At 38.1% G+C, this 20,389-nt stretch overlaps 3 protein-coding genes across 6 annotated transcripts in view; 2 read left to right on the forward strand and 1 right to left on the reverse strand.

Moving 5' to 3' along the window:
- LOC134845124 (AP-2 complex subunit alpha-2-like) overlaps positions 1-20,389 on the reverse strand; it is a 606,200-nt gene that overhangs the window by 17,017 nt on the left and 568,794 nt on the right. For all 3 annotated transcript variants that reach the window (XM_063861990.1, XM_063861988.1, XM_063861989.1), the window contains exons 3-5: positions 10,101-10,412; positions 9,514-9,840; positions 8,972-9,073 (exon numbers count right to left, since the gene is read on the reverse strand). In XM_063861990.1, the coding sequence (XP_063718060.1) occupies positions 8,972-9,073; positions 9,514-9,840; positions 10,101-10,412 (741 nt within the window). The remainder of the gene's footprint in view (positions 1-8,971; positions 9,074-9,513; positions 9,841-10,100; positions 10,413-20,389) is intronic.
- The window catches only part of LOC134845125 (histone H2A.Z), a 113,281-nt gene that overhangs the window by 12,151 nt on the left and 80,741 nt on the right, over positions 1-20,389 (forward strand). The gene's annotated exons all lie outside the window — the stretch shown is intronic.
- The window catches only part of LOC134845123 (FACT complex subunit SPT16-like), a 590,873-nt gene continuing 574,428 nt past the window's right edge, over positions 3,945-20,389 (forward strand). For both annotated transcript variants that reach the window (XM_063861984.1, XM_063861987.1), the window contains exon 1: positions 3,945-3,952. The gene's annotated coding sequence lies outside the window, so the exon portion shown is untranslated. The remainder of the gene's footprint in view (positions 3,953-20,389) is intronic.

The following is a 20,389-nucleotide window of genomic DNA, read 5'->3' on the forward strand; positions in this document are numbered from 1 at the left end:
GAGGATATGTTTTTTTTCCAGTCCATATATTTCAAGTACTGTGGGACAGATATTCCGAGGTCTGGGATGCTGGTGGTAAAAATTTAAAGCGCTTTAGGCGAAAAATTTTTGAAGGCAAACTGAGGAGAGTATGATGATATGATGATTATTTTGGAGCATTCATTTTTGTGAAATCCGTTATAAGGCGTAGAGCGGCTTTTTGAACGACTGCAAGTTTGCCCAAAGACTTAAAATTGGGGCCATGCTGGGTATGCGTAATCAAAAAGTCAAGCAAAGAAACAAAAACATCGTCAGATTAAAGCAGGGGCGGATCTAGGACTTTCTCGATGGTGGGGCGGGTTTTCCATTTTTAGGTCGACTAAATTGATTTTACGAGCTCTCCCAAATCACTAAAACTACCCTGTTTTTGCGAAATTTTGCGCCGCCGAGGAATTGTTAAACAACAGGCTAAAAACGGCGTTTTGGAAACTTTCTGGACATTTTTAACGAAAAAAATCGTGTTTTTTAGCGCGCGCTTTACCCTCAAAAATAGTATATATTGTCGCCAAAATCGCCTTTAGAAAAATTCTAAGGTCAGCCAGACAAAAAAGGATTTCTTAAAATAGTACCAAACGGGGACCCTTTGGGTATTCAGGAGTCGAATTCCAGAGGAGGGTCTGTCTCTCCCACTAAACCACTACTGAGTTAATTTTAATTTCCAAAAATCTTCGTGATTGACATTTGTTTTCTTAAAATTAATCCTATGTAAGAAAATTGGATCAACAAGTAAAATTGCTATTCCGTTGGGAAATCTAAAAATTAAAATATACTTTGGAAACTAGAAGTCGATCTCGTTTTTCGTGACTTTTACACCTATTAACTGAAAAAGAAATAAAATGTCAAAACAAGAAAAAAATCAAATTTGAGCGCGAACAAATTTCATGAACTTTTCCTGAGAAAAAAAAAACAAACAAAAAATCACCAAGACCTATAAAAGAGTCTTCGCCAAGTCCATCGTCTCGTAATTACTACGATAAAAGTAATCAGAACTTTTATTAGCGAGTTGGGCTAGAAAAAAAAAACAGATTCTTCTCGCTTGAGGATTTTGCTCGTGTATTTACTTGCTTGTGTAATTAGTAGACCCAGACAAGTCTCTCCTATATACGTCATTGCATGAGCACACGAACATACATAATTTATACATACAATTCGGAAACTAAACGGGCGAACTTTCAATCGAAAGTGGTAAAAATCCCTCTTTATAAATAACATTTAAGAATACTAAATTGGGTGCTGAAAGATCAGAACGCGAACTAAGCCGACAAGAAGCGAGATGAAGACCAATGAGACAAAAATGTATACCTAAATACATGTATAGCGAAAAAAAAAAGTTCGGTCGGCTCTCAAACCTCAGAACCTTTGCACCCGCAAGCAGACGCTTTACCAATACACCAAGTGAGCGACTACACGAAAAAAAATTATTGTTACAAATAAAGGTAGGTCAATTTTTCACTTGAAATGTTTAGGGCAAAAAAGTTTAGTTAAGACCTTTGCTCTCGCAAGTGTATAACAATTATTTACACAGAGGCGAAGTTGCACTTCGCATACAAAAGCAAAAATATGACTGATAAAGCTACTGGAAAAAACTGAATGGGTAACACTTTGAGTCTACAAAACTATTTAAGTGACGCACGCCAATTATGAGCCTACAAAATTGCTAAGTGACTCAAGCCGGTTATGGCGCATTAGCAGAACCAGTCAATTTGAAAAAAAAAATTACCAAATAACATGCCTTAATTTATGAAGCGGACGCATTTTAACTAGTACACGGAAAAATTCATTAAAAACATCCGACCCTGCCCAGTTTTGAACCCCCTTATTTTCTTGCTGTTCTCCTTCCCTACCTCTACGCTACAGAACCATGATACCTTGAAGCTAAAGTACTTTTTGCAATATAATAGTCTGTGTTAATATCCTTAGCATTGGCTGTACTGAATAGCTAGACCAAAGGAAAACACTTTCAAAATGAACACTATGTCGCAACAATATTTACGACTTAGGTTGGAAAAAAAAAGAAAGTTCATACTATAACACAAGCTATGCTTGTGTAAAAAATGTCGTAATAAGTTTCCACGTCCATCTGTTTCTAGCTATTTTGCTATCTTTTAGTAAGATCGGTAGTTAAGTTGGCCTCTTCGCAGAATAAAAATTTTGCAAAAATAGATGGTAAAAATTGTGATTTCAAGAAAAAAGTTTCAAAAAAAAGCTGAAAATTGTCCAAAAAAATGAAATGGTTTATTTGCTTATAAATAATTTAAATTTTTGTCTAAACACTTAAATTGACCATTAACCTTTCGATCGGGAGTTCAAAATTTCATCCTGCTCTATCTTCGCTGCGATTTCAAACTCAACCATAGCGTTTGCATGTGCAATCATTCAGACAATTCAGGACACTTCAATTTAAAAAACGGCAATATTCATGCGTTCCATCTCGGGCAGGATATCAGCAACGTAGGTGGCAGCCATTTTTTCACCATGACACTTAAGCAATTCAAAAAAATCACTTCTGTCAAGGATGATTTGTTGTGTTAGAACAGGTTTTCATCAAAAATCTAAAGGCAGAAAATTTCATATGTTAATGGCGAGCATACTGTATAGCCAATTTTGAGTGATCTTGTTATTTATCCCCTTAGCTCTATTGGAGAAGGTGGGGTTCATTAAAAGGTACACTATACGTCTTAATCTTTAATTAGTTAAATTTTTTATATACCTTGAAATTAATTAAAGCAATTTTAATGTTTTGACAAAAAATTAAATTATTTACTAACAAAACAACATTCCAATTTTTTTTGACAATTTTCAGCTATTTTCTCTTCTTGAAATAACAATTTTTACCAGATTTTTTTCTGAAAAAAACCTTGCCATAATCAAACATTCAAATTATTTGTTTTTACCTATGGAAAATTGACATATTCAGGCATGAATTCAAGTCCCATCATTTGTTTTTCATTTAGACTATCTTCGCTCATTTCTTCCACTGCAATAATTTAAAGTTTAAATGAAAACTTTTAATAATTTGAAATATTTATTTAAACAGACATCACTGATTACTAGATACCACAGAAGGATTTTTAACAAGATCATTTAAAGCAAATTTCATTTTAACAATTTATCATTTAGTTCACTGAGAAAGTGCGAAAATGGTGTCCAGAAAAGTGCAAAGAAAGAAGCATTTATTTTACTGGTTTGAGGCTTATATTTAGAACCTTTTAAAAAGGCAGGATATTTGTTTAAAAGGATCGTTCCGCCGTATTTGATGAGTCCGATTCAAAAACTTGTTTTGAAGTGTGGTCCCGCCAGACCACTTGAAAGCAGACTTTGTGTATGAAAACAAAAAGAAAACTTGTAATCATTTCTGAATCAAGCTGGGGGCTATTCTCATGATAGAGGGAACAAATGATGGAACATTCTCAACTATCGGAATCGTTATGTGTTTCTATTTATTCAATGGTTTTTTGTACTAAATCAAAGTCAAAATAAGCAGAAAATGAAGTTAAGCAGTACAGCTAAGCTTTGCTGTAGAATTCGTGCCTGAAATTTTTTCTTTGCTATCCGATACTTTTTTTGAATCGATATCCTTTGGGTAATTAGTGGTTCCAATGCATCTTAGAGCGACAAAATTTGATAGAGGCGACGCTTCGCTTCGCAAACACTAGCGAGAACACGACAAAAAGCATCTCTATAAAGTGCAATAAGAAAAAGAAATAATCCTCGAATTAGTAAAAATTCGGTTACGTCTCGAAATCAGTCTGTGACCTAAAAATTACGAGTGTCACGCACTAAAATCTCAGCCACGAACACTTAATAAATCACAGCTATGAGCCACAAACAAAGCAGAGGTCACATGCTATGAAGCTTCCAATTCTACAGATCGTGATTATAACAAAAATGCCACCAAATAAACTTATTAAATAGTTTCATATTGGAAATGTGCGAGGACTAACGCGGCAGCGGACGGATTACACTATATTCACGAATGTGGATCAACCATTTATCCCATCGCCAGGTGATGGTGAATGAAACAAACGAAAATGATCCTGGGACCGGCTCAAATCCTAGACAGTCACATCTACTCTCGAGCAAAGACTACTACCCAACAGTGGAACAAGTGGTATGGGCAAGCGACACTGATGTCCATGCCTTGATTGGGAACATGAAAGAAGACGCATTGTCCTGTTTACTACGCGAATGCATATCCGAACTGAGAATAGCTACACGTAAATCATCGGTTCTCGACGATGTGTCCAAGTCTTTAGCGGTGCTGTCTACCGAAATGCTTCCAAGTCTAGAGAACAAATTAGAAAGTGTTAACGAAAAAATCAGCTTGCTGAAATCAGCAGATTGTGACAAAGTAGTTGCGCTGGAGAATTCTATGACAACGCTGCAAATGCAACTTAACAAAACTCCCGAAAACCTTAAAGCAGTCATGAAACAAGTGAAAGAGGTTTCTGCAGAAAATGACGCCACTTCTTACCCCAACCGAGTGCATCCAAATGAACAAAAATCAATCGAAATTCGTGTCAGAGGTATTCCAGAAAATGAAACCGGAGACCAACTGGCAAAAACAAAAGCTGATATGGAAGCGGTGGAAAGCATTCTCCTTGGAATCAAGGCAGAAACATCCGATGTACGACGCCTAGGCGCGCGAAGTCAAACAAAAAGCAAAACTGGGGGTGTAGCTATTGAAGACGTTAAGCAACCTAGAGTACTGCTCGTTCAAGTTCCTAATGCATGGCAAAGGCGACTGATTCTATTGTCGTTACCGAAATTGAAAACTATGGGGATGGCAGCGTATTCAATTCAAAGGAGCTATCGAAAAAGGACTTGGAAACAGAAAACCAAATTTTTATTAAAAGAAAAAAGTTCATCGGTGATGGCATAGAGAGAAGAAATCTCAGAATCAGAGATCTGAAACTCGAAATGAAAACACAGGGAGAATGGAAAGTCATGGAAAACTGACTAGTCTATTATCCCAAGGCAACCGATTCTGAACTAAAAATGCTAACGGTCAATGCTCGAAGTTGAGCATGGAACGCCGAACACTTCTGGCAAACGCAATACTTTTTCTAGATTATGATGTCATTGTATCAGTGAGACTAGGCTAACAAACGACGTCCCTGTCCAAGCATTGTTTCTTTCTAACTACTCTATATATAGACGCGATCGTACAGATGACTCTGCAACTAAACATGGCGGGTTACTCATTGCAGTTTAAAAAAATCGTTTACTACGCACGCTTCAAATATCAACATCACCGACTGCTGTGCTTGCCACGTTGCGCTGGGCACGGATACTCTTCTCGTTTGTGCAGTGTATTGCCCACCTCGGTGCAGCCCATACTGTTGGTTAACAGATAAACATCAACAACTGATTCGCGGTATTAAAGAAGCGAAGTTGCAGTTTGCATATGATCACCTCATCATATCATTGCTGGCGATATGAACTTGAGTGATACTGACTGGCACACAATGTCATCGACGGATGACACAGAACTTGATGGTTTTGTCGACCTTGGAGTTCAGCAAATAGTTCCTATCGAGGAAAATGGCCGATCACTTGATGTTATCTTGACTGACCAACTGCTGCCAGTGCTGGACTGTGTTGTGAAATATAGTTTCCGCACACTTTATTACACTAATGGAAGATACTTATCGGACCACGAACCATTCTGTCTTACACTTGAGTTCCAATTGCCAGAAAATCAAAACCAACGCATCGTACCTCATCTGTCATATGCCTCTCTAGACTGGGAGCTACTGCACCAAGAGATCATGGTTTATCCTTTATATCCTTTTTGTTATAGCAATGTCAACTTTCTATTGAGTCAATGGTGTGAGTGGATCTTCACCATTCTTAGAAGAGTTGTTCCTCGTCCTACATCACACCGGGCAAAACTGGCACCCTGGGTATCACAAGAGACCTCCAACCTGTTAAAGAAAAACTGAACACCCTCCGAGAGGCAGCGAAGAAGAACTCAAAACGCAATGGAAAAATTTTATCAATGGAACAAGTTAATGCTGCACTAGCCGAAGACAAAAGTATTTATGAGGAAAAAACTATCTCCGGTCGTAATTTGACCACCATTTATAAATACTTTAAGTCCATTCGCAAGCCGCTCCATGTGCCGTCCAACATTCATTGGCTGGAGAAAACTGCAGAGACTGCCGAAGCTAAGGCTACCTTGTTCAACTCCTATTTCCAAAGCGTTTTTACGCATTCTCCCGTGAACCAAACCTTGAATGGCTTCTACGATGCTGACAGTGGACCAGCAACGAAGGTGGAGAGAGATAACAGTAGACACTGTTTCACATTGCTTGAATAAACTGAAACTCATTAAAGCAACAGGTCCTGATAGTATTCCCAACCAATTACTGAAAAGTGTCTCTTGTTCTCTTTCCAAATCGCTGCATCTAGTTTTCAAAACTTATCTCAACAAAGGGAAATTTATTGATGAGTGCAAAATTTCACAAGTCGTGCCAATACACAAGAAAGGAAATAGTTACGAACTACCGACCGATATCACTGCTCAGCTCAGAGGCAAAAGATTTTGAACGCATTATTTTTGATACGCTAAACGAAAAGCTCAGATCGAAACTTTCTGAACTCCAGTATGGTTTCAGACGAAATAGGTCAACTGTTGTTCAGCTCTTCAACTACGTCGACAATCTTCATCGATGCAGTGACTCCCTGGGTACGAAAAACCTTGCCGCCCCTGTACGTCGACTTCGGAAAAGCATTCGATAAAATTAAACATGCAATATTATTGAAGAAACTGTGGGCTACGGGAATATATGGCAAACTTTTTGCGCTCAACAAAGACTACCTGACTGGAAGAAAGCAATGTGTGAAAGTGAGCAATATTCTGTCATCAACACTCCCAATCTACAGTGGTGTCCCACAAGGCTCTATAATTGGGCCCTTGTTGTTCTTGGTATACATCAATGACCTCCCTACGGGCTTTGAATCTGTGCAGAAATACCTTTTTGCTGATGACTTCAAATCACTAGAGAATATCAATTACTCTTTCTCTTCTTTCAGCGTGGTGCGACGCAAATTCAATGAGTGTTAATATCGACAAAACCCGCATCCTTGTTTTCAAAGGCAATTTTAATGAATGTTTGTTGAAAAATGAACAGGTGCCTTTTTCTCAGAAGTCGATCACCAGTTAAACTGGCATGACAACATCAAGCTGAGGTGCCAAAAAGCATTGGGTTGCTTTTTTTCTGATCAAACGGAATCTCCCCATCAAAGCGAGTCAACCTAAAAAACTCAATGTTTACTGTGTTATGGTTGTTCCAATACTTTGTTACGCATCACAAGTATGGTACCCAACAAAGACAGATCTGATACGCATAGAACTTGTACAGAAACGAGCTACACGCTGGATTGTCGACACTGAGCTGTCATACGTTGATCGATTTGTCAGACTCAAATTACTACCACTTAGCTTGTATATCGAAATGTACGACATATTATTGTTCGCCGCTATCATCAACAACAACTAGGACTTCGACTGGTCCCAACATATCTTGTTCAACAATGATCATGGATATTCAACCAGGTCCACTGCTTGTAGATTCCAGGTGCCAAAACTTCGTCTCTCCAAATCAAATCAAAACTACTGGGTGCGATGTGCGCGCCTCGCCAACCACCTAAGTCATTCAATTGACCTTTTCTGCATCACTGGCCTCAAAAGAAAACTTTCCGATATCTACTGGAATTATTTCTATCTCCAATACAGTGTCGAAGACTCCTCTAGTTGGCGCATGTTCTGCATCTGCAAAAACTGTTTAATGTGCCCTAGACTCCTGCTTTAGTTCGCTTTGTTTGGGCGGAATCCCATCGGTACCAATCCGTAAATTCCTTTATTATTATTATAAATAAGTGATAAGTTTTATTAGCGAGTTGGGTTAGAAAAATGAAGTTCGTACTAATACACTACGTTTGGCAAGCTCACTAGTGTAAATTGGTTAGTTTATTTTGCAATCTATCAATTTCAATTGCCTGGATTTGTTTGCTCAATTTGAAATTGTTTTCGTGATAGGAACGCAACCAATTAGCTATAGTATTGAGGTTACCACTTAAGTTTTCTACAAAAGAGAATTATCAACACAGAGGCAAAGCTGCGCTTCGAAAACACTAGCCAGAACACGACAAAAAAGCAGCTTTATTAAGTGCAATAAAAAAAAGATATAAATAAGCCTCGAACCAGTAAAAAAAAAGTGGCACCAATATTTGCGACTTAGGTTAGAAAAAAAAGAATTGTGGTTGTAAAACACTAACGCTCACTTAAGTTCGCCAGTGTTAAAATATCAACTTGCTGGAAAAATTTAAAAACTACTTGCTTGTTTATGATTTTTATATGAACCCAAAAGTAGTTTTCGGCTTAATTTCTATAGGTCCCAACGTACATAGGACCCAAAATGAAAATCAGTCGCATTTTTTTTTTTCATTTTTAATTCCGATTGGTTGAATTTTGAGCCAAAGAATTGATGGTTTATTGTACAAAGAGCATTAAATCAAACGGCAGATTAGTGACCACCGCAGTCGCGCCCACGTGTTGCGAGCGTGCCAACAGAGAATACAACTCTAAACAAATTTTAGAGCCGGTGCCCTTAAAATGAGAATCGGCTAAAGTAGTCCTTGACCAGTTGGAACCTTTGAATAATTATCTTTTTCCGGAACTGTACTTCTATACGAGGTTTTAACCTAACCATAAATTTAAACGAGAACCAAAGCAGGTTATCATTTAGACAACTACTATATTAACCAATCAGAGTCGAGATAAGAAAAATAATACAAAAATTATTCTTGTGTACATTTTTTTAATTTCGATTCGGATTATTTAATAAAGTATTTTTCAATTTAATGACATAAATGTCTTCTTAGAAGGTATTTGTCTACTTGTTGCTATGTTATCAAATTTACTGACCCTGCATAGTCTTGAAACGGCGAGAGAGACGCAGGATTTGTAGTCTTCTGGGTTGCGCCTCACCAATTCGTGAATCAGACTTGTGGCTGCGGTCACTACACCCTGAAAAAAATGGGATGTTACATCGAATGGTTTCCAAAAAAAAGAAATACTTCTCCAGCGTGATTTCCACCTCTCAAAAACATCAATAGTGTGGTAATTTTTAGGCTACACTCAACAGTATTTGTACGGCTATAATGCAAGGCCAAATAAGATGGGCTTGGGGGTGTTTAGAAAAGGGCTCAATTTGATAAGAATTGAAAGTGTAGTTATATAACAAAAATTGAACATTTACAGCGTTTAATTCGATGTAACTATTCTCACAAACAAAAAAAACATTGATGGTTGATGATGCTCTCAACCCGAGAAAATGTATACACATATTTAGATGTAAAAATTTGCGATCAAGTATTGACTTAGATTGTCAATGAAATGAAGCCCACGGGATCGATCAAAACCTGAAAAGGAACCATTTTTCCTCCTTTATTTAGCTCACTCCTTACCAAATGGTGATCATTAAGCAGATGAACCACTCTTGTCGCCCATTCTCCGTGAGGAACAGCCTCGGGACACGTTCTGAGGAGTTTCAGAAGACAGAGTGACGCACTCTGCTTCACATCTGGACTGACATCACCGGAAGTCAGCAGTTTAGGGATGTCTGGACCCAGTGACATGGCCATCTCTTTGCCGGCTATGTTTGCAATGCACTGCAGCGCCAGGTTGATGTGGATTGGCTGTGCAGACCCGAGGTCGTTCTTGATGGACTGAACTATCAATTTGTTCAGCTCATGGTTCTGGTTGTTCAGTAATACTGAGATGTACAAATAACCCTGCAACAAATTTCAATCAGTTGGTTGACTGTTTTTGATCAAAAAGAGATCAAATTCTTTTCAAAATTCATCCAAAGTTCGAATAATAATCCAAATAACCATACCAAGACCAACTAAGCTTTGAAAGAAGTAGTCGGCAGCTCTATTAATTCCTTACTGTGTTTATTGTATTTTATAGAAATATTCTTTAGATCAACGAAACTTCTGAATTAATAATCTCTAGCTATATTTTAGGTCGCATTGACTTTAATTCGACTTACAATTTGTTTTTCTGAATACTTGTTGGAGCTGAGTAAGTTAACAGCCTCCATGTGTCCGAAGTCGATATCATGTCCTAGGAGAAAAATGAAGAGCAACTTGCAGACGTATTTCTTCTTCTGGTATCCGTCAAGTGTCTTGTCTCCTTTGAACTTCGATCTGATGTTTGCCAATTCTTTGTTGATTCGTTTCACTTCTGCCTCTTTGCTTTTGCAGTTTCTGATGTCGGAGATGAACACTGCCAGACCTCGCATACCTTCGCCTTTGACAGTCGGCATCGCCAAGTCATTCAAAAAGTCCTTCGCTCCTTTCATCTGCAAAAGGGATACAGTTTCAATAATGAAACAAGACAGTCGGTGACTGTGAAAGTAGCACAAGGAAAAACAGCGCACGATTAAGCAAAAGAGTATCACCCTTCAAATAAAAGTTGAAATTAATTGTAGCACGTGACTTGCGTGAAAAAACGCACCCTATGCCAAAGTTTCTCCCCATCACTGGGGGTAATCGGAACATTTTCAATAACAGGTAAACTAAACTTCGATATTATAGGTTTTGAAGATGGTCACAACTGGTAATATGGGAAAAGTATGTCCCAGGATGTCACTGAACAATTAGACATTTGCAATGAGCTTTTCGGGCGCCAAAAATTGCACGTTTAATCAATGGTTACAAGAAACTGGGCCGAATATTACTATGTATGCCTTACCGATAAGAAATGAATTCATTTTGCGAACCAAAAACACTACACAACTTTTTTGAAATTAAATCTCAAAGTCGCACAAGACGCAAAAATTAACAAGTATAGCTAGTTGTTAAGCAAGTAGCACAGAATGTTCCGACCAAACTGACAACGGGCCCAGCTAAAGCTGGAGGTACCTGTTTGATATTTTTTGTACTGATGTGGGATAAATGGGTAATTTCAAAATTGGACTTTACCCACATCCTTTCTATTAAAATGAGTGTAATTTTTTGGAGAAATTGGACTTTTCCCACAGGCATAGCATTTTTCTTACAAATTTCACGCAAAACGGTTCTTTTGATTAAACCCTTAATCTCAGATTTGATAGGATAATTTTGAGAAGGAAAAACTCCTTGGTTGCTAAAAACGGTCATAAGTTCAAAAACTAGACTTTCCGCAGGACATAAAATTTTCTACAAGAAGAAGGTCGTGGTTGCTTAAGTAAGAGAAGGTTCTCAAAACCTGGTTTCCCGACTGAATACGAAACCAAAAAAATTGGCTCGAGAACAGTCTAGGGTCACTTTTTTGCAAATCGAAAAAGTAGCTTTTAAGAAAAGTGAACAACTGTTCCAAAGCGTCTCGAAAAACTCAACTCCATTCATTTTTATAATACCTATTTTTATGAAATAGGAATTTAAGAACAGTAAATTTAAACAAAGGCGTTTTTTTTTAAACAAAAATTGGTTTCAAAAAAATAAATATACATTTGCGAGTTTTGCAGTCTAACTTTACAGTTTTTTTTAGAAAGTGCGATTGAATTAAGAGCCAAGAGCGTTAATTGCAGTTTAAAAGACGTTAAAATAGGGCGTTAAAATTCAAGAAGAACTTAAGTTGGGAGGCGAGCTTCTCAGCTAATTTAGTCTGAAAATCGAAAACATTCTTTACACTTTTTCTTTACACTGAGAACATTTTTTTTGGGTCCGAATCTCTACCAATAGACTTCAGAATGATACCACAGACGAAATTGGCTGGAAATAATGAAAACGGACCTTAATCCATAGTTAGAAAGAATGGAATAAGAAACTTTTTCAAAAAACCATGGGATGTTGCGGAGCTTCATATCACTTGCGAAGCAGACCTGTAACCCTTAAATTAAAACTGAACTAGCGTGTACCGCACCTCCGGTGCTTCGAATTTTCCACAGCTCAAAAAACTATTCTTTGAGTGTACTCTAACAGCACCCAATTACAGGGTTCGTAATTAAAAATTTTGCAAAGTTTTTTATATAAAACTTCACAAAATTTTATGGTTCTTCAAAATTTGTATAAAAAACTTTGCAAAATTTTTAATTACGAACCCTGTAGTTGTGTACTTTCAATGATTGCGAATATTCCACTTAAAAAAGACTGCTCAAGTTTTGTTAGTTTTCTGGTTATCAAAAAATACCTCTTTTAGAAAGTTTAAGGTGAAACTCAAAATTTGAATTTCCCAACGTTGTAGTTGGGTACTGTAAGGTTTCTCTCAGGAGTTGCAAATCTTGCGTCCAAATGCGACTGCTCAATTGCTTTCAGTTTCCCAGATGTGACGTTTCTAAATTCATTATTAACTTAGATATAAAAAAATTGTCGCAAATTTTTATGGTTTTTCAAAATTTGAATTAAAAAATCGATTGAAAAGTTTTCGAAATTTGAAGTTACTCTCAGGATTTGCAAATCTTGAGTCCAAATGCGACTGCTCAATTGCTTTTAGTTTCCCAGATATGACGTTTCTTAGTTCATTTAAAATTTTAAACTTATATAAAACTTCACAAAATTTTATGGTTCTTCAAAATTTGTATGTTTAAAATTTTAAATGAACTAAGAAACGTCATATCTGGGAAACTAAAAGCAATTGAGCAGTCGCATTTGGACTCAAGATTTGCAAATCCTGAGAGTAACTTCAAATTTTGTAAAACTTTTCAATCGATTTTTTAATTCAAATTTGGAAAAACCATAAAAATTTGCGACAATTTTTTTATATCTAAGTTAATAATGAATTAAGAAACGTCACATCTGGGAAACTGAAAGCAATTGAGCAGTCGCATTTGGACGCAAGATTTGCAACTCCTGAGAGAAACCTTACAGTACCCAACTACAACGTTGGGAAATTCAAATTTTGAGTTTCACCTTAAACTTTCTAAAAGAGGTATTTTTTGATAACCAGAAAACTAACAAAACTTGAGCAGTCTTTTTTAAGTGGAATATTCGCAATCATTGAAAGTACACAACTACAGGGTTGGGAATTTCACGAATTAATTTGTAATTTGAGTTTTCTGAAAATTTCCCAAAAAATCACAAAAATCGTCTTATCTCTGTAACAAAAACGATTTGGGCATTCTTAATTGAAGGCCCTGAGATTACTCTGACAGCCCTCCAACAACATATCAGGAATTTCAAACTTTGAAAAAAAAAATTTTTTATTTTCATGGAGATTTTTTTAAAAAATCACAAAAAACGTCATATCTGGAAAACTGCAAGATTTTGAGCAGTCCTATTCAGAGGCAAGATTCGCAACCCCCTGAGAGTACCCTCAAAGATTCCAATAACAGGATTGATGTGACATCATCCCTTCATGATGTCATTCATTCTAATTAACCATCTGAACCGAATAGATTACATAATTCACCTTGATGTTAAAATAGAGCTGCATCATATATTTATTTAACTATGTAAACATTGATGGTAATTAATACCAATCATTGGAGATTTATACCGAGCTACGAATCAATTGAATAGAGATCAACTTAATAAACTATACCAATCATGCTCTTACTTGCGCCGATCGACTTGCGAAATATCAGAAGCTAGGAATCGGAACCAGCATCCTTTAAAGCAAGATAGGTCTTTACCGCTCGAGACATATCTAAATAATGAATCCAATCTAAATACAATTGATAGCCAGTAGTGCTAAATAACATTACCAATTGAACAGCTCGCATAACAGTAGACGACAGTATACCCGTATTATCCATCCGCCAGATACGGAATATTATATGGTGACTTTCGCGGGAATTTCAACTTCTGGATTCAAAACAGTCATCGGCGATTCCAAACATCATAATTTGAGCAGAAAGTGACAACACTACTTTGCTGAAGCAGAAAAAAAAAAAAACATCTTGATCAGCACAGCAATGCTCAGATGTTGGCAGCAGAGCAAAACTCAGTGAACAACTGACAGACAGGGAGAAAAAAGAAGACAACCACAACTTTTCAACATCTCCTGAGCTGACAACTTTTTCCAATCTACAAGCAGACATGTGGATTGTGACCTACAGCTTCTCTACTTCTGTCAGATGGTATGTCAAGTGAGCTACTGAAGAGGCAGAAAAGGAAGTAGATGAAAGGTTTCCAACGTCAAAACAGTTAGTTAAAAACAAACTCAAAACTCACTTGCAGTAAATTGATATTGTAACTAATAAGTTCCCCAACCAAAAAAAGCGAAGTAACGGAAATATTAGCAAACCCTGATGGAAAGAATAACCAAAATCAGAAAAGCAATAGATGCATAAAGGTTCAATAATCCAAAATAAGGAAAGTCTAGCAAAATTTTCTTGTGCCCCCCTTAAATCGACTAAGTGCTGTGCTCAATCATTAACTGTATCACAAATCTGATAATCATTCAACTGTAATAAGATGGCACACGCGCAAATTTCGGTCGCACCATACGGTGGAACGGACAAAGAAGACTTCCAGCAATTCGAGCAATTGTTCCGAGGATACATCGGAGTTGCGGGAATCGCTCCTGGTCAGCAAGCGAACTTCTTGCAACTACACCTACGAGAAGCGGCACTACGATTCTACCAAACGCTGCCAGCAGCAATTCGAGCGAACGTAGAGAATAGTCTTGGCGCCCTAAGGGATCATTTCTGCAATCCCCAGCTTCAAGAAATCCATGTACTGAAATTAGAACAGCTACGTTACGATCCTAAAATCGATTCACCCGAGAACTTCTTGGTGAACTTGACAAATAAAGCGCAACGAGCGTACCCAACCCCAGATTTGCCAGCTGTCGACCCAATCGATGTTGCATTAAACGGAGCACCATTAGTAGCAGACACAGCGCGATTTCACCGAGAAACTGCACAACGACAAGAAAGAATAGATGCAGTAAATGACAATCGCAATGAACAAATTAAACGATTGTTCATAAAAGGAATGCCAAACTGGCTGCGATCAAAATTGATGGAGCAACCACAAGCAACTACTGTCCAAGAATTGTGTAATTTGACGAAGAAGCAGATCATGATCCGAGAAGTTTGCCGAAACGAAGACTACCCAGAAGACGGATTTAATGAAGTAAACGACAGAGTCTCAGAAAATTTGATCAGTGCTCTCACAAAATTGTCCACAAATCAGGAACAAATTGAGAAGCAGATCAACGAAATGAGATCACAAATAACTGAGCAGTCAAAGAAACAATTGAATCCGCCTTCTCATCAAAACAAGAACAACGCAAACCAAAACAGTCAGTGCAGTGGTAACCAAAACCAAAATAATTGGCCTGGACAGCAGCAAAGTGGCAGGAAAGGAAAAAACAGATCTAACTGGCAAAATCATTTTGGATTTAACAATAATCAGACTAATTTCCAAAATATGGGACCAATTGCACCTCAGCAATATCCACCATGGTATCAATACCAACAGTACCCAAATATGCAGCAAAATCAGTCGATGGTGCAGATTCAACCAGCACAGGTACAGCAAAACGCGAACTACCTGCAACCACAACAACATCAATTCAATGGAACTCAGACAGCGCAAGCTGACATTCAACTTCCATCTGGATCTTTCGAACCAATGGTTCGAGCATCAGCCAAATTCTGTGACATTTGTGGTAAATTCAACCATACGGCAAGCCAATGCTGGTGGAGACAAAAACCACAAGGACACGGTCAATCATTTCCGTTTCAGAATCAGCCAAAAAACTAATCAAGCCACCGAGTCAGTCCCCCAAATCATTTCAATCATCTAAATCATCAAAACCGTCAATTCCACCTGATGAGATAATCAACCTTTACGCAGTAATTCCTGCGGAAGGAACAGTTTTGACGTACACAAAATTACGATTCTCATCGGGATTACAAAGAAGAGCCCTGGTTGATACAGGAGCCTGCGCAAATGTCATCTCAAAACAGACATTTGACGACTTAAAAGATGAAAAATCTTTATACCGCCCTCTTAAAATAAGTGAATCAAAACTTAAGAGAGTAAGAATGGCAGGAGGACAACTCGTGCCAATTGAAACAGAAGTAACACTGGAATTTAAATTGGCAGACATGACATTTGTAGAATCTTTTCTCGTTCTACATGCAGCCAACTCAATAATTCTAGGAAACCCTTTCTACAAAAAACACCACATTCATATCTGTGCCAAGTATAATTTACTTCATTTCCCAGATTTGACTCTGCAAATCAACGAAATAAAACCTCCAAACGAGCCTAGAAGAATTAATCGAGTGAAAAAATTCCCGTTAATTCTAACAAAACGTCAAACAATAGCTCCGCATCAAACCATTCTGGTGGAATGTCATTTAAAGGACGCATGCCGGGACATGGCAAAAACAACCGGAATCGTAATGCCATCGAAAGAATTTGAAGAAAATTGCGAAATTGCATTCACTTCCTCAATTAGTGAAGTTCTGACAAATAACCTGCTATACATCACAGCCTTTAACATCACTGATCATCATGTTACATTGCCTTTCAAAACCGAAATTGGAAAATTTTCAATTCTGACTCTAACTGAAGCAGAAAATCTAATACCAATTGATGCAGAAATGCTTGCTTTTGCAAAAATGAATAATCCAGACGATATTGAAATGGGCATTAACGAGCTAATTCAGCAACATTGTGATAATCAGCAGTCTCAACAGCAACGTCAACCTGAGTATGAAAAATTTTGGTTTCCTACTCCTGAAACATGTCAAAACCCTGTATTACTTCCACAAATCCAACGTGACATTTACGACCAAATTCTTCATTTTCAAGGTCTTGAAAAAATTGAACCAAAAATGAACTTTCAAGATCGATTGACATTTATCAAGAATTTTAAGTGGGAGAACTCGGTATTGACACATGACCAAAGGTCAAAAGTAGAAGATTTGCTTGTTGAATTTTCGGACATCTTCGCCAAACATAGATTTGATGTTGGTTACAATTCCGACCTCAAAATCAAACTGAAACCGGAACACACACGACCTTTGTACACACAAGGCCCACCTACGCCGATACATTTGCGACAAGAATTGACAGTGGAACTTGCCCTAATGCACTATTATGGACTTATAACAACATTGTCACATTCAAAATATAGCAGTCCATTGTTTGCACATCGAAAACCATCTGGTAAATTGCGGATGATGATTGACCTCAGAAGAATAAATCATTCACTGAAGAATGACTATATCAACAGCAACTTTCCGATCTCAAACATGACAGATGCATCAAACCACTTCGCAGGAAAGAGCTTGTTTACCAAACTTGATTGTTCGCAAGCATACCACTGTGTGCAAATGGCAGATGACCTTTCAGTCCAACTTTTGGCATTTAATTTCGGTTCACGAACTTATGCATACAAATGCCTAGCTCAAGGTCTAAGCAAATCAGTCACGGGCTTTAGTTCATTCATACGGCACTATCTTGACCCATGCTTAGCAGCCGACTTATGTACACAGTTCATGGATGACATAGGAAGTGCAGTGAATAATTTTGATGAACTAATACCGACCCTCTCAAAAATTTTCGAATGTGTAAGGAAATCGGGATTAAAATTATCACCGAACAAATGTTAAATAGGAACACAACGAATGAAATTCCTTGGTAATATAATTACACCAGCAGGAATATCACCTGAACAAGAGAAAATTTCGACGTTCCTTAAGAAAATTAAAATGCCGCAAACTGTAAAACAAGTTAAAAGACTAATCGGATTTGTTCAATTCTTCCGGAATTATATGCCAAGCTTAGGTGAAAAACTGATACCTTTCTATCGCCTACTCAGAAAAGATATAGCATTTCAAACAAATGAAGAGCATCAGAAAAGTCTCGAAGTGCTAAAACATGATCCAATTCAGGCAACGGACATAACGCTCCGCTTACCAAAACCAGGATTACAATATGTAATACTATGTGATGCAAGCTATCATGGAACAGGTTTCGTGCTAATGGTTGAAGACTATGTGAAAACTGACAACAAAGGTGAAATGAAAACGTATGCACCAGTGTCATTTGGTTCAAGACTCTTCAACACAGCACAACTGAAGTTCTCCATCTACTATAAAGAGTTCTTAGCACTATATTTTGCCCTCGATCATTTTTCTCATTTCATCTGGGGATCATCAAAACCAGTGATAATACTGACTGACAATCGAAGCTTAACACAATTTTTCCAAGCGAAGACTATTCCACCCTCGGTTTGGAATTTCTTGGACCGCGTCATGTCATTCAACATCATTATCGCTCATATACCTGGAAAAGCAAACTATGCAGCAGATTTTTTGTCACGAATGCAAACTGACCCATCAGCTTCATTGTCACTGAAATTGACGGACAAAATACCAGTGCGTGAGATACAAATCGACACGACAGCGAAACTACCGGATGCATCCCTCAACCTGATCCACTCAATGGATGATGCATTTCCTGAAAAGAAGAAGATCGACGACAACCTCAGAGCACAACTGCTTGAACTCGGACTGTATGAAAACGTCATGAGAGAGCTAAGCTCACAGGAAGCTAGTGCAACCATTCAACCACAAAACTTTGTCCGAATAACGAGACCAATCATCGCAGCAGTACAACACCCTGATCCTGCTGATGTTTTCAGTGACCTGAATATGAGTCACGAAGTACTCGACTTGAAAAATGAACAAGACAAAGATAATGATATAGTAGAAGTTAAGGATTGGAAACGAAACGAACAAGTTCCCAATCTGACATACGAAAATAGCCACAAGAAAAAATATGCTAAACAATTCAATAGACTGATAATCGACGACGAAGTACTGTATCGAAACTTCTACGATGACACGGGACACGTAAAACATAAGCAATACTGCCTACCAAAACATCTTTGGAACGAGGTCGTGTACCGACTACACAACTCGCGAACCGGTGGACATCTGGGAATGACAAGGACCACAGAAGAGTTCAGAAAACGATTCTACCTTCCAGGATTCACCGAATTTTTAACTAACACAATCAAAAATTGCTTAACATGCTTGCAACTCAAAAGAGCATCTGCAAAATTTCAAATTCCGCCATTGCAACCAATCTCGTCATTGCAATGTTTTCCTGGAGACATGATGCAAATCGATATCGTTGGACCACTGAAGTCACCAGTGTACAAATTTGTATTAACTGGAATCGATGTCTTCTCGAAATACTTGTTTGCAGCACCATTGACAAACGCTAGCGCTGATACAGTAGCAAGGGAACTCACGAAAATATTTTTCATGCACAGCTACATACCGAAAAAGATCATAGCAGATCTCGGAACGACATTCACGTCAGAACTAATGCATGAATTGACAACTCTATTAGAAGTTCAAATCAACCATGCAACGCTGAAACATCCACAATCAATTGGTCTTGTCGAGCGATCTCATGGACCTCTAAAAAGGATCTTGAAGCTGAATACTAATGAACAATGGTCAGACTGGCACAAATATGTCCCATTGGCAACATTCATTCACAATACGTCGTACTCTTCATCAATTGGATGCTGCCCTAGCTCCATTTTTCATGGAAGAGAACCAACAAAACCACTTGATCTTCGCTTTTCGACGAAAGCAATGGAATCAGTAACAGCAGAATCAGACTTCGTTACGGCAATGCAAGACGCGATGCTAGAAAAGTTCAAAGAAACAAAAAAGAACTTGATTTCTTCGTACCACAAGTATCGAGGATATTACGATCAAAAGGCACTTGCGCAGCCTCTCACAGTCGAATCATTTTGTTTACTACTAAATCCTCTGCTGACTACACAGTCAGACTTTGGAAGCAAATCAATGCAAGTCTGGATACCCCTGTACAGAGTTGAGAAAGTGTTAACAAATTCGAACTATATAATTCGGAAAGTTGGAACTAACTACACCCAATGTGTGCACCGAATTCGTCTCAGACCAGTTGATCCACAGCATCAACCAGAAGATCTCAATCCAATAGATCCAACGAAGTTTCAAACGGATCCTTCACTCGGAAAATACCGAAGCGAACCAGGACTTTTCGACGAAAACTTGCCGAAACTCTTAGATGAGATCCAACCTGATAATCCTGACGAAACCGATCAACCAGCCGCACCAGCTAGAATCAGACTATCAGTGCCCTTTGGAGCGCCAGCAGTTGCAGCAGCACCTGCACCGATGCCAATTCCAGCAGCACCAATAGTGGTACCATTACCGGTCCCAGTACCAGTAATACCACCACCGCCGGATCCACCCCCAATCCCAGGAGCAGTACATGTGCATGAATTACCACTCGCTGAACTACCAGCAGCGCCACCAATGGATATCATTGATGAACAGGTCACTGACAGATTAACCAGCAACAACTCTGATCCTGAGGGATACAACCT

Source organism: Symsagittifera roscoffensis, chromosome 4, assembly GCF_963678635.1.
Source record: "Symsagittifera roscoffensis chromosome 4, txSymRosc1.1, whole genome shotgun sequence".
Lineage (NCBI taxonomy): Eukaryota > Metazoa > Xenacoelomorpha > Acoela > Convolutidae > Symsagittifera > Symsagittifera roscoffensis.